At 46.5% G+C, this 13,497-nt stretch overlaps 1 protein-coding gene across 6 annotated transcripts in view; it reads left to right on the forward strand.

Moving 5' to 3' along the window:
* DIS3L2 (DIS3 like 3'-5' exoribonuclease 2) overlaps positions 1–13,497 on the forward strand; it is a 353,809-nt gene that overhangs the window by 235,398 nt on the left and 104,914 nt on the right. For all 6 annotated transcript variants that reach the window (XR_010410345.1, XM_064587245.1, XM_064587247.1 and 3 more), the window contains one exon: positions 8,267–8,379. Coding sequence is in view for 5 of the 6 variants with exons in the window: in XM_064587245.1 (XP_064443315.1) it covers positions 8,267–8,379 (113 nt within the window). In the remaining variant the exon portion in view is untranslated. The remainder of the gene's footprint in view (positions 1–8,266; positions 8,380–13,497) is intronic.

Here is a 13,497-nt window from a genome sequence, read left to right on the forward strand (position 1 = left end):
GAATAGTATAATGAAACTCCTTGTTCCTATCACCCAACCCTGGCAACCTTGAAACCATGACCAGTTCACCCCATCCACCCCCTATCCACCCCCCATCCACCCCACCCCCACTTCCACCCTTAATTATTCAGACCTACTAACTTTGAAACTACCTTCAAGGGTCCTTCTTGGCCCCTCTGACTTCACTGTCCTTTGGCGTTGAGGAAAAGACAAATGCCTGCCCTCCTTCACTCAGAGCTTTGCACGAGCCCGGGCTTCACGCTCCATCCCAGGCCTGACTGGCTGACCTGGGCTTTCCCCACTCACTTCTGAAACGCCTGGAAATTCCCAGACGTTGGGTGTGCCAGCCTCACATGTCCAGCTCCTCATTCTCTTTCCTGTTAATGAAGGAGGCCATTGCTCAAATCATTTGGAAGGGGAAAAGTGGAATTTACTACCTGGGTGTTCCTCTTCCATGCTGTTCATATAAATTTAAACTTAGATTCCTGAGCATTAGATTGAACATGACAAAAATTGCTGTGTGGGCAGTTTAGTTGAGTACTTGCAGATTGATAGAGCCCTTTGTAATAATGAAGGAAAAAGGTTCTCGAAGCTGCTTTAGTTCCAGAAGGTGAGCTCACCAGTTAAGGAGTTTGCAGCTAAAGGTCCTCATTAACCATTTGCTGGATGGCAAAAGGAAAATTAAAAGAGACAATGTACAGATTCTTCAAATCCTGGCCTTCAGGAGGGTCTGAGAAATCCTCTTGTACAACCCCTGCCTCATGCATGGGTACCTTGCATTGCATTCAGATTTCCTTGTCCCAGAATTTTTTCCCTTTGACTCCTCTCAAGTTTATGAAATATCTTCAAACCATTGCCACGTCATGGCCATGGAGTCCTGCCATGGCTTGCTGTACCAGTGGTCAGCTTTTGTGTTTGATTACATAACCAAATACCACACAGAACTGGAAGACGTCAGAGTTTGAGTTGTCTCTCTTACCCAATCAGTGTTTCCATCAAAGCGAGAGGGAATTTGCTTACCCCAACTAAAAGATTGAGTTTATTGTGTGGCTACAAGGTGATCCAAGCCCAGTTGTTCCTCAGCTGTGAATCTGTCTCTGAAATGCTGGGGGCCAAACTAAGGCCGGGCCGCACCCTGGCTAGATGTGCTACCCTGAAGGACATCCGCCCTTCACTGCTGGGGAAGTCCAGACAGCAGAAAGTCCCTTTTTCTCCATTCTCTCAGTTGGATTCCCCTTCTTGAGCTTTCAGGACGCAGTTTTCTATCTCTCTTAAGGCTCATGTTGTTGGGAAGACTGGTCACAGGGTCAAGAGGGTGACCCAAGCAAGAGCATCATTTTCTCGTCACGTAGGCTGGATGGAGGCCAGTCTGCGAGATGGGAAATCCAGTGTCTATGGCATCTATCACTGTGTCTCGTAGGTTATGCTTCTTTTCATCATCTACATTTGTTTGCCAAATGAAACATATTACTTCCCTGAAGGGTTGCTTAAATTTGTTTGCCCGGCAGCACCATTCCTAAGAGATTGTGTTCTTCTTCACTCCTTCTTTTCAGTTCAGTACGACCTGAGACCGCATTCACAGAAGCACGATGTGCAGAATGAAGAGGTGATAAAATGAGAAAGTGGAGGTGGTATATATGCTTCTCTGCTTGCAATTCTCTAGAGGTTTCCCGCTGCACTTGAAGTAAAATCTAAATGCTTCATCCTGGCCCAGCAGGGCATCTCTCATTGGGGCTCCATCTACCTCACTGGCCTTCTAGATTCCAGGTCTCCCCTTCTCTCTATACCTTCGATGCAGCCAACTTGCTCCCACCTTTGACCCTTTGCTCTGATTGTTCTGCCTGTGATGTACTCCCCCCGTGCCATCATGTGAGGTGGTCCTTTTTAGATGTACAGGTCTCTGTTTATTTCCTCAGAGAGACCTTTCTTAACTAAATCTGAGGTGGACCCCAGGCATTCTCATCACCTCAGCCTGTTTTATTTCCTTCAGAGTCCTTTTTACTATCTTGAGTAATCTTACCATTTATTTGTTTGCTCGTTGTCTTTCTCTCCCCACTAGAACATACGCCCCACAAGAGAAGGGATCATGTCAATCTTGTTTACTTGTCCCCAGTAGCCTAGAAAAGTACCTCCCATGTAGTAGGAGCATAATAAGTGTTTGTTGAATGGCTAATTGAATGAATGAAGGTGGTTATCAGGAACATGTTTGGGGGAGGGTGTTGGAGGATTATGAGGTGACTCAAAGCCATTTAGCCTGAAGGAGAGAAGATCCAGGGGGGCACATGCTTTCAAAATACTTCAAAGCTGATGCCAACCCAAAAGCAGAGCCCAACCCTGCTGGAAGAGATCTGCCACTGCACTCATTTCTCTTAGCCACGTTGCTGTCCTCTGAAGAGTTGGGCTTGTTCTGGGCAGCCCCATGGGGTAGAACTGGGCCAAAAAGCAGAAGCCATAGGAAGATGTATTTTGGCTATCTGAGGATGAACTGGACTATGCTGAGAAGTAGTGATTTCTAAGTCACCTGAGGTGTGCAAGCATAGATCGATCTCACTCTGGGAAGACCTGGTGTGGGGAGGACTCTGCACCATTAGACCAGGCAGCGTTTACACCCCCTTTTAGCCCAGAGTGGCAACAAGTCTACCCTGTATGTTGGTTATTTTCTTATTTGTCCAGGAAACATCAGACACTAACTATGTGCTTGGCCCTTTCCCTGCCCTTTGTGCAGATGACAGAGGGTGGGAGATAGATACCTCGTGACCTGCTCTCAGTAAGTAGGTGTTGAGCCCTGGTGAGGGGGGCAGGGCGGGTGGTGGTGCAGGGGAAGTGTAAGATGCTGTGGGAAGACACAGAGGATGATGGTCTAGGTCATCAGGGAAAGCCTGCCAGAGGGAGTGGGCTTTATGCAGTGGTCTGCGGGGCCAGTAGGAGGCGTCAGGAAGAGAAACAGGGTGACAGGGAGGTTTGTATTTTGGAAAGAGCATTATCTTCAGTGTGGAAAATGGGCTTGAGAAATGTCAGGGAGAACAACACAGAGGTTGTTAGATCTTCCTTCAAAGAAACAGTGGTGGCCCTGGCCACAGTGGGGATGGTGGGAAGAGGAGAGACCGGCAGATTTGGGTGATGGGTCGACACAGGCTGAGACAGGCCTAGTTTCTTTTAGGTTCAGGCAGTGATGGTGCCCCTTTTGCTTTAGTGGAGGTGATCCCACTTCCTGGGATGGAGAGCACAGAAAGACACATGGTTTTGCTGGGAGTAGGGACTTTCAGAGGTGTGCATGTAAGGTACCTGTGGGACAGTTAAGGGGCATGTCAGTCTGGAGCTCAGAGAAGTCTAGGCTGGTGGCCCAGAATAAGGAGACCAAAGCACAGAGATGCTGCTTGAGCTCCTAGGAGTGGATGAGACAGTCCAGGGAGAGAGTAGGATTGCCAGAGAAGGCAGCTTAGGGCAGAGCTTGGAGGCACGCCAACGTGTAAGGGACAGGAGAGGAAGAGGAACCTGAGAAGGAGCAGTCCCACTGTCACACATGCTCAAGCTGAGGGAAGCGTGTGTCAAGGAGGGAGAGATCAGTAGGCCTTGGGTGCCCTGTAAGGTCAGATCAAGTCAGGCCTGAAAAGTTTGGGATTCAGCAACACGAAGGCCATTAGTGACCCAGACAAAAGCAGCTATTTTTTGCTGGTGAGGTACATTTGGCCACATTGTTCCCTGACATTCTGGATTAAAAGCAGTGCCCTTCTGGGTCAAGAAGAGTCCGTCACCGCTGTCTGGTCTTAGCAGTGGGTAAAAGTGAATTCAAGTCACCCGAGTCTGGAAGGCCCTGGTCACACTGCTCACTCCTCGGAGGGTAGCCTGGGACGTCCCCGCCCACACTAATGGCACAGCCCTTTCAGCTGCTGAGGACAGTCACTCTGTCGCTAGCTGAGGAGGACTGACAGCTGAGGAAGGAAGCTAGAAACTTAGACAGCAGTAGTTGGATCCTAAGGACTCACAGTTAAGTCGACCAGTTGCTGTACAGCCAGGCTGTGCGTGGCAAAGGGGAGTGGCCTTCGAGGGAACCGAGAGAGACGGCAGGGACAGGGATGTGGCTGCGGACAAGGCTGGGAAAGTCACCAGCAGGATTTCTGAATCCCCGGCCACAAATGGCTTCTGTTGCGTCTCCCTAGGGGAGCGATTTTGAGCTGTGACCCACTGAGATGAAGAATTGGGTTGTGTCATCTTGTCTTGGAGTGTGTGTGTGTGTGTGTGTGTGTGTGCGGGGGCGGGGGGGCGGTAATCAAAGGAGCAAAGACTCTGAATCTGACCTGGTTTTGAATCCAGGGGTGATTACTTCCTTACTAGGCAGGTAACCTTGGACAAGTGACTCGGAACCTCTCTGAGCCTCAGATGATTCATCTGTGAAATTCAGTTTGTGTGCCTGTCAAAATTGGATGAATGTATGCGGAGCCCTGGCACGAAGAAGACATGGAATAAACAGCCACTACTGCTTCCTCCTTATCGTGTTTATGACCACCGTGGCCAGCATTGTGTCCGTGTCGCTGTTACTCATTACAGGGCACTTTCACATGTTCTCGCTGAAGTGACAAGAGCTCTTCAGAAGTGGCTTCAGGTCGTGAGCTCCCCACCCTCAAGGATGTGTCAGGGGCCACCTGGCAGGGACACTGTTGGAAAGTGGCTGAACTGGCTGGGAGGCTGGCTTACACAAGGTGGTTTTTAAGACGCTGCTTTTGGTTCTATTTGTGTTTTAATTGGATGAAGCAGCCTGATGTCCTCTCAGGTTCATTCCAAGGAGCATTTGTATTCATTTAAGTTCATGGGCACTGAGCAAAGGCAAGCCAGACATGGCTGGCCTTGGGGACTCTGCCTCCCTCTGCCTCCCCAGCTCTTCAGAACTTTCAGGGCTTACCTTAGCCCCGGTTGATGAAACCTTTTTCATGTAAAAAAAAATTTTTTTAAAGAATCCTTTTTTATGGAAGACAGTATTTTTTTTTTTTAAATATCACATTGATCCTAAATGTCTTGGCAGCAGATACTACAGAACATTTGGATTTTTATTTTCTCTCTCATAGAATAAAACCTTCAGTGCCACTACCTCAAGAGTTCTGCAAGTTCATATTATGTAAATACATGTAATAAAATATTTACTTAGGGTATCCACAAAAGAAGGTCCAAAGGAGAGAATAAGAGAGCTTCTCTTTGCTGGTCTTAGAGGCTCTGCTGGGAATTCTGAGTGAAATTTAAGCCTCTGAAATATGTTTTGATTGGCCTCCTTCATGTTTTATCTCCTGTAATGAACTCTTTGTCAGTTTGTCAATTTTAACTAAGGACAGAAAGTTCATGTGTAGTAATAACACACAGACCGAATTTAAAATTATGGTTTATATCATGATGTAATAATCCTCTCTTTTCCTTTAGTCAATATTTACCTGTTAGGCTAATATATTATAATTTTAACTTCAAAAGAAGACACTTTATTTTACCTTCCCCAAGTGTTGGTTTTAGATACTTGTAATATCAAAATTGGAAGTTGAGCCGTCTGAGACTCTTGGCCACATCGTCTTAGGGTTGAGTTCCTCGATCATCTCAGGGCAGGTGTCCCTGCTCCCAGTGACCCAACAACTGTGAACTCTGAGCCACACTGGTTTCTCTCTGCTTTCCAGAAGGCCCCTCTCCTCTGTGGGAAGTGGGTCTATTATATTATCCCACAGCCTCCAAGATCTCTTAGACAGTCTTCGGTTTTCCCCAATGTATTAATGTTACAAGACTAGGCAGAAAAGCCCACTGAATGCCCCGTAGGAGGGTAGTCCCTGTAGATGAGGAATGGGGAATCTTAAATTCTGTTCTGTCCCTGAACCCCTTATTTTAACCACCCCATGCTTAAAGAATTTTCCATTTAAAAAAAAACTGAGAGAAGAAGGGTCCCCCAAAGAAGAAGGAATAGGGGGATAATAAATGGCTACAAAATTTGCAGATAAAATGTGTGATACTTTAGGACTGACTGTGTAGGCAGCCAGGAGCAAGTAGTGATGTGCTCTGCAGAAGCTCTTCTGAGTCAACTTGGGTGTCAGTCAGGATTCTTCCTGTGAGTCATAACTGAAAAGGAACTGATTGATTCATGAACTGCCAAGTCCATAGGTAGACTAGTTTCAAGTTCATCTGGATCCTGGAGTTCAAACAAGGCCATCGTGATTCTCCTTTTATTTCCTAGATCTATTAATCTCTATATTGGCATGATTGTTTGGCAAAGATGTTTCCTTGGCAGCTCCTGACTTATGCCGGTCCTTACTGTCCAGGGTCCCAGCAGAGAGATCCTCTTTCCTGAAGTTACTATGAATAAGGATGGGGTATAGTGGAATTACATCAAGCATATATTTAAAGATTTTATTTATTTATTTTAAAGAGAGGCATGCGTGCGAGTGGGGGTAGGAGTAGAGGGTGGGGAGGCAGAGGGAGAGGGAGAGAGGATCTAAAGCATTCTCCCCGCTCAGAGTGGAGCCCGACGTGGGGCTCCATCTCACGACGAGATCATGACCCAAGCTGAAACCAAGAGTTGGATGCTCAATCGACTGAGCCATCCAGGCACCCCGAGCATATTTTTAAATTTGAGCAAATTCACCTTTATGTTGATATCATCAGTGTACCTCTGTCTGCCCATGATGCGCTCATCATACTGTACCCCTACTTTACATATGTCCTCTTTTTTGTATTCCGTCCGCTCTGTCCATTCTCATATACGTATGTAAGTGTGTTTGTGTATAATCATATATGCTCTATTTGAGAGCTGGTTTATGGGATGTTCAAGAGTAAATCTTAAATTTATAACCTAACCACCCCCTCAACCCCACTTTTTTTTTTTTAATTTTTTATTTATTTGCGAGAGAGAGAGAATGAGAGACAGAGAGCATGAGAGGGAAGAGGGTCAGAAGCAGACTCCCTGCTGAGCAGGGAGCCTGATGTGGGACTCGATCCCGGGACTCCAGGATCATGACCTGAGCCGAAGGCAGTCGCTTAACCAACTGAGCCACCCAGGCGCCCCCCTCAACCCCACTTTAAGTGTAGTTCCACCAGCCTACGTCACGTGCCCATCTCTTTGGCAGAACTGGTAGGCAGGGCCCACTCCACCAGAAAGGGACAGGGCAATTCTGTGAGGGGAAAAAAGTAGGTCTTTTACCAGAAAGGAAAAGACAGTAGGCAAACAAACCAATTATTAATTCATTCACTCAACAGGTATTTGTTGAGTGCCTACTATTTGTCTGGCATTCTTCTAGGTACTGGGCCTAGACCGGTAAACTTTACATAAAGGTTCTGCCTTCCTGGAGCTTACATTGTAGGGAGAGAGGCAGACAGTAAATATGTAAGCCAATAAAAATACACTGTGATCTCTGGCAGAGATGAGTGCTCTGAAGAAAAGACCATGGTAATCATCTTCACTTATGGATTAGGTGCTTTGACAGTGCAGGTAGAAGAAACAGAGGGCAGAGAATCTCCTCTTGTTCCCAGATTCTCTTTGAATTGATCCTTATAAGGTAAGAAGGATTTTGATAGGCAGGTCCTGTTGAGATGATCCCAAACATAAGAAAAAACCATGAGCCAAGCAGACATGTCAGTGGGATGAGGTAAGGTATGTTCTGGGAGTGGAAAGAGGTTTCCCATGACGGCTGCATGCAGACATGTGGAGGGGGGAGCTGGAAGCCTGGCAAGGCAAGTTGGGGTGAGACCAAGCGAGGACATGGCTTACAGGTTAAGGAGTGGCATCACCAGGTCCATGGCTGAGAAAATTCCAGGCCACAGTGTGCAGGGCTAAGTAAGAAGGCAGAATCAAGGTAGGAAGGCCAGGTATAGGGCTCGACATAAAGGCTGTGCTCGGAATGGACAGGAAGAGCAGAGACTTCAGAGGCAGAGTCCACAGGAATCGGGGACTCCCTCATTTCTAGTGCCCTGAAAGGGCTCATTCACCATCCAAAATGAGACTGCTTTGGCAAGTCTGCTGATGTTTACAAACACAAGAGGCCTTTAGAAACAGGAAACATCTTGCAAAGATGGTTAATATTGTTTCTTGAGGATAAAAATCTCACCATCTGCTAGTATATAGTGAGGAAAGTAACCACGCAAATCACCAGGGGCAGATGGAATCCCCAGCGAGACTGGAAACGGTGACCCGCACCTCAAGTCCTGGGGCCTCCGAGAATGCCATGCAGTCTCGGGAGGAATTCCTGGGAGGGATGGCCTTGCCTTCTGCACCACACTGATCAGCCTCCTTCTGCATTTACAGGCAACTTTGAAGTGGGGGTTCACATTGCGGATGTCAGCTATTTTGTTCCCGAGGGATCCCCCCTGGATAAAGTGGCTGCTGAGAGAGCTACAAGCGTCTACTTAGTTCAGAAGGTAAGTATCAGTCTCCAGTTTCTTGGATTGAAGGACATCCTATTTGGTCTCCTTCCTTTGCTTGTCTCTTTTTTTTACCAAAAAAAGAAAAAAAAAGTCATGAGGAACAGCAATCTTGTCTGAACATCTTTTCTCACATCCAATGAGATCTTAAAAAAAATGGTTTTGTCTCCCTACAATGTAAGCTCCAGCAAGTGTTTCCCCTCGGTGGTTGCATGTTTTCCTTATATATTCAAGAGGAACCATGCCATGGCAAGACACAGGGACCCGTCTCAGGTTTCAGACTGGCCCTGCCACCTGAGTAACTCAGACAGGTGCTCATGTTCAGAAGGAAATGAGGGAAAGTAACTGCTTTCAAGCTGTTGTTCCAAAGCAGGGCTCAGCAAACTCGGCCCACACCAGCCACAATTTTTATAAAGTGTTTTTGCAACGCAGCCACGTGCTATAATGTGGCATTTTAATGTCTATGGCATTGTCACAGTATGACAGAATGGAATGAAATGCTTTTGAGAAAAAGCTTCGACCCCTGTTCGAATCTGCTCCTGCCTTGCCCTCTACAAGATAACCTGGAATCTCAGAGATGGAAAAGGATTTCACCAGAGAAGATCTATAGATGACAAATACACATGTGAAAAGATGCTCCACATCATACGTTATCAGGGAAATGTAAATTAAAATAACAGCATGTCCCACCCAAAAAAACAGGGAACTCTTGGGTACCCACCAACTGCAGCTCGAACAAGTAAGTCACGTGGGTTCACACCGTAGGACTAGAGAGCCCAAGTGGTGGGGGGGACTGCCCGTGATTCTTCATCTGGGTCCTGATTACATGAGCTTTCACTTAGTGAAAAGGTACAGACTTTCCCTTTATGACTCGTGCACTTGTGTGTGTGTGTATTATACTTAAATAAAACTGTTTTTAGGCGCCTGGGTGGCTCAGTGGTTAAGCAACTGCCTTCGGCTCAGGTCATGATCCTGGGGTCCTGGGATCGAGCCCCGCATCGGGCTCCCTGCTCGGCGGGAAGCCTGCTTCTCCCTCTCCCGCTCCCCCTGCTTGTGTTCCCTCTCTCGCTATGTCTCTCTGTCAAACAAATAAAATCTTTAAAAAAAAAAAAATGTTTTCATTTTGAAGCTTTTTGGGCGATGACTTTCGCTCCACTCTGGCTCCTTTTAGTGTAGGTACCCGGCCTACGCAGACAAAGGAACAACTCAAAAGCCAGGCCCCTCACTCACAGCTTAGCTCTCCTGAGAACAGGGCTCTGATATTTGTACATTGTTTACACTTAATATAACCTCAGGTTAAAGATATCCCGTCCATACCTCCTGCCCCCAAAATGGAGTTGGCCAGCTCTGGCCTTTGCCTGGCCCAAGGCCTCTGAGGGAAGGGAGATCAGACTCCAAAATCCCTTATATCTACAAAACTGTGATGTTATGAGGGAAAGAGAAACAGAAGTGACAATCTCTTAGACTTTCAAGACCACAGAAAGTGAATACATGTGAACTGTTCTCCCCATGTAGAAAAGTTTAACTCTGTTCTTCAGATTCAAATATTTAAGAATTCTAGACACAATTAGAGGTTCTTCTAAGCAGGTGGTTTTCTCTTACCTAGCTGTTGCATTCTCCTTTTATAACCAGGAATTACATTTCAAAATCAGAAAATGGAAAAATAAAATCGGGTTAAAAAACGAAGCACATTTCCTTTCCTCTTCTCTTCTCTTTGTTTTTGTGATTGTCGCAGTTCTAGAATTTCTCCTCAGGACTGCAGAGTTGGGGCTCTGCTGCTGAGCTCTGAAAAGTGCGGAGCTGGATGGAGGAAGGGCCCGTGTGCCCCCGAGTGGCTGTGGGCCCCTTCTGCCCGCCTTGGCCCCCAGCTTGGCTGGAGCGAGTGACGCCAGCCCACAACCTTGGACAGCAGCAGCCATGCATTCTGGTTCCTTTGAACCACGGCTCTGACCTTTCTTGCCACTCATTTTTGTTTCTTAAAGGACTGTGGCCAGGAACTTTGCTGTTTTCACTTTACTTTGCCTATAAAGGTCTTCTTAAAAGCTGGATGAGCTGTTTACCTCTTCCTCCAGATTCTCTGCTTTCTCATTTGGCAGAATCATTTCTCCCAACTTTATCAGATGGGGGAAGGCGTGTGTGCGTTGGGGGTGGGGGGCCGGTGGTTTCCCCCCTAGAGGGACTGTGGCACTGATTTCTTTTCATTCAGTGCTACTGGCTTATACGTAGCTGATACCAGAATTACAGTCAAAGCTTGATTTGGGGAATTATCCCATAGATCAGGACTGTACAATAATATACAAATTTGGACCCGATGTTGGGTCAAATTCCGTTTTACTGTCTTTAAAATGAAATTCTTTTTGTTGGGATTTTACTCACAGTAATAAGTATTTGGTTATTCTCATTAACAATAGAGTATACTCAGGAGGAAAGATAAATTGAAATATTGTCCATTTAAGTCCCATGAAAAGGACACACTTTTTCTGTTTCACAAAAATTAGGCATCTGTTCATTTAACTGACTGAGGCACCCAGGTGCACCTAGGCATATCTGTCCGTTAAGGGGACAAGTGTCTACCTGAGTTGAGGCCTGTCCTTCTCAGAGAGATGTGACATCTACCCAGTAAATGTCTCCTGTCTTCCCTGAGAGGGAAATACGATGAAATTATAAAATGTAAGGTAATTTTTAAAAAATAAGTGAATTAAGTTTTAAAAGTAAAAGAAACCCTGAACAGTTGAAATCTAAAGCTAAATTGTCTGCCTATTGGCCCCAGCACCCATGTTATTTTAGGTGTGAAACAGCTCAAGTGAAAGTTCACCCATAAATCTCTATGATATTTTATTGGTACTGCTTTATAATAGAGATCAAAGATTGGGATTGGAAGCCTGTCTTAACGTGGAGTCCAAAGAGTTTTAAGATGTTCCTTTCTGACCCCAGCAGGTTGTCAGAGTGTTGATGTTTTGTTAATGTCCGACTGTGTAGCAAGGAGTTGATCAAATTCGGAATTCATGGAAGTGTTGATATGAAAAAGAAAACTCTTTAAACAGAGATATTGGCTGGCAAATGAATTATCTGTTTCCTTTTAAGTTGTTTCAGTGTGCGAGTGGAAGGCTAGCTGTACCTTATTGTTAAAACCTTGAAGTCCTCAGAGAAAAGGAGAAAAACTCCCTAAGTTCTCAGGCTCCGACAGCCAATGAGCTCTGAGGGTGTGAGGGAGTTTGTGAGCCAGTGAAGGCCTGGGCTGAAAGGGGCAGAGGAGGCCCCTGCTGCAGCTCCGGGCAGGGTCGCTGACATCTGGCTCCCCTGAGCTTTGGAAACCCCCACCCCCCACCCCCCGTCGCTGCTAGTCCCTCCTGATCCTCTTTGCACAGATGATTGATTCTTCCCCTCTGTGGCCCTTTCCGTTGGTCACAGGGCTGTCCTGGCTAACCCGTTGCTGAACTTGGCCAGCCTGCGCGCTGTGGCTTTAGCAGATGTTTCTGCTCTCTGAGGCTAATATAAGATTTTATAGTCCTGTTGGTACCCCCACCCAGCTGCCTTGGGCAGTGGCGTATTTACCTAAATGATCAGTTTCTCTCAACTCTCCCAAGCCCTAGTCCAGAATGCTTAGAAAGTCGGTGTCCTGTCACCATGTCCCTTTTTTCCATGACGAGCTTTTAAGCCGTGCCCTGACCCAACTTTGATGCTGGGCCGAAACATGCTTTAGGAGATGAAGCTCCCTTTAAGCCCCTTTCCTTTCCTCTCCTGCTGCCTGAAGGGCTGTCCGTCTTCATCCAGTTCCTATTTGTTGAGGACCAGCTGTGTGCCAGGTGGCAGGTGTGTAAAGATGAGAGAGATGCTGATCTTGCCCCAGGGAAGTCAGAGGAGGTGGGCGCGTAACAAACACAGTACACGGGGCCACCTGCAGTTATAGAAGTACTCCCAAGGTGAGGGAGTATTCAGGAGAGAGAAGTTGTCGCTGCCTGGGTTGGCGGTAAGAGAGGAGCTTCCACAAGAGCCAAGATGGCTTCACAAAGCAATGGATTTTTGAGCAGTGTTTCAAATTTTGAGTCGAAAATTTCTAGGTAGACACATGAGTGGAGAGGGCATTCCAGGCAGTGGCTCAAAAAAGCATGGAACATTCAAGGAACGGTTTATAGTTTGGAATGGCTGGGGTATAAAGTGCAGGAGGAGCCAAAAGATGAAGTTACAAAGAGAGGCCTAGAGTGGCAAGCTAAGGAGCATGGACTTCATCTTCAGGACAAGTAGGGAAGGGACATGGTCTCCTTTGTCTCAAGTAGAAAATCACCTTAGTAATCATGTGGTGGAAGAATAGTGAGCCCAGAGGGAGGAAAATTGTTATCAGTACCAGGGCCCTTTCCCTCAACCCTGGCCCCTTGAGGCTTTGAATAACCACCCCAAAATACACAGGGATTTTTTTCTCACAGAATTTTAGGAGAGTTTATCAACATGCTGGTGTCCAGCTGGACCCCAGGAGAACTAGCGCCATTGATGTCTTCAGCCTGGTGCTAAAATGGACATTCTGAGCAAGAAGCCCCCAGCTGCATCCCCTCCCTGTCTAGCAATGCATATCACACAACAAAGAGTCCGACTAGGCAAATAGGGCAAGTTGGCTTCCCCCTGTTGTCTTTGCTTTCTCCTTGGAGATGGGGTCTGGAGGCCCTCTGCCAGCTTCTCATTGAGAGCTCTTGGCCACTGTTGACCTTTGGCCACAGATCATGGAGGGTCCAGGCTTTACTGGAGACCTCTCCACTCCATTGAAGGTGTTTGGACCCTCCCACATTAGCAGGACAAGCAAAGAAATCACCTTGGGAATTCAGTTCATGGCTATTGGAAAGATAAAGGCCATGTGTCCTACTGTTAATGGGATTGCAAATTATCATTGGGTGAAAAAGAGTAAGAAGATGCAGAAGGCTGGAGAATAATAAGGAAATCTGACCCAGAAAAATTTCTACTCCAGAACTCTGCTGCTGGTTTAGGAGACTATTAGAATATAACCCAAGAGAGATGAGTATGTCCATACTTGAAGATGGAGACGAGAGAAGACTCATTTGAGAGAGATTTAGTTGTAAAACCTACAGAACCTGGGAACTGATTGGATATAGCAGAGGGAGGAGA

Source organism: Mirounga angustirostris, unplaced genomic scaffold, assembly GCF_029215605.1.
Source record: "Mirounga angustirostris isolate CCGP_5_RB_7025 unplaced genomic scaffold, mMirAng1.0.hap1 SCAF_3, whole genome shotgun sequence".
Taxonomy (NCBI): domain Eukaryota; kingdom Metazoa; phylum Chordata; class Mammalia; order Carnivora; family Phocidae; genus Mirounga; species Mirounga angustirostris.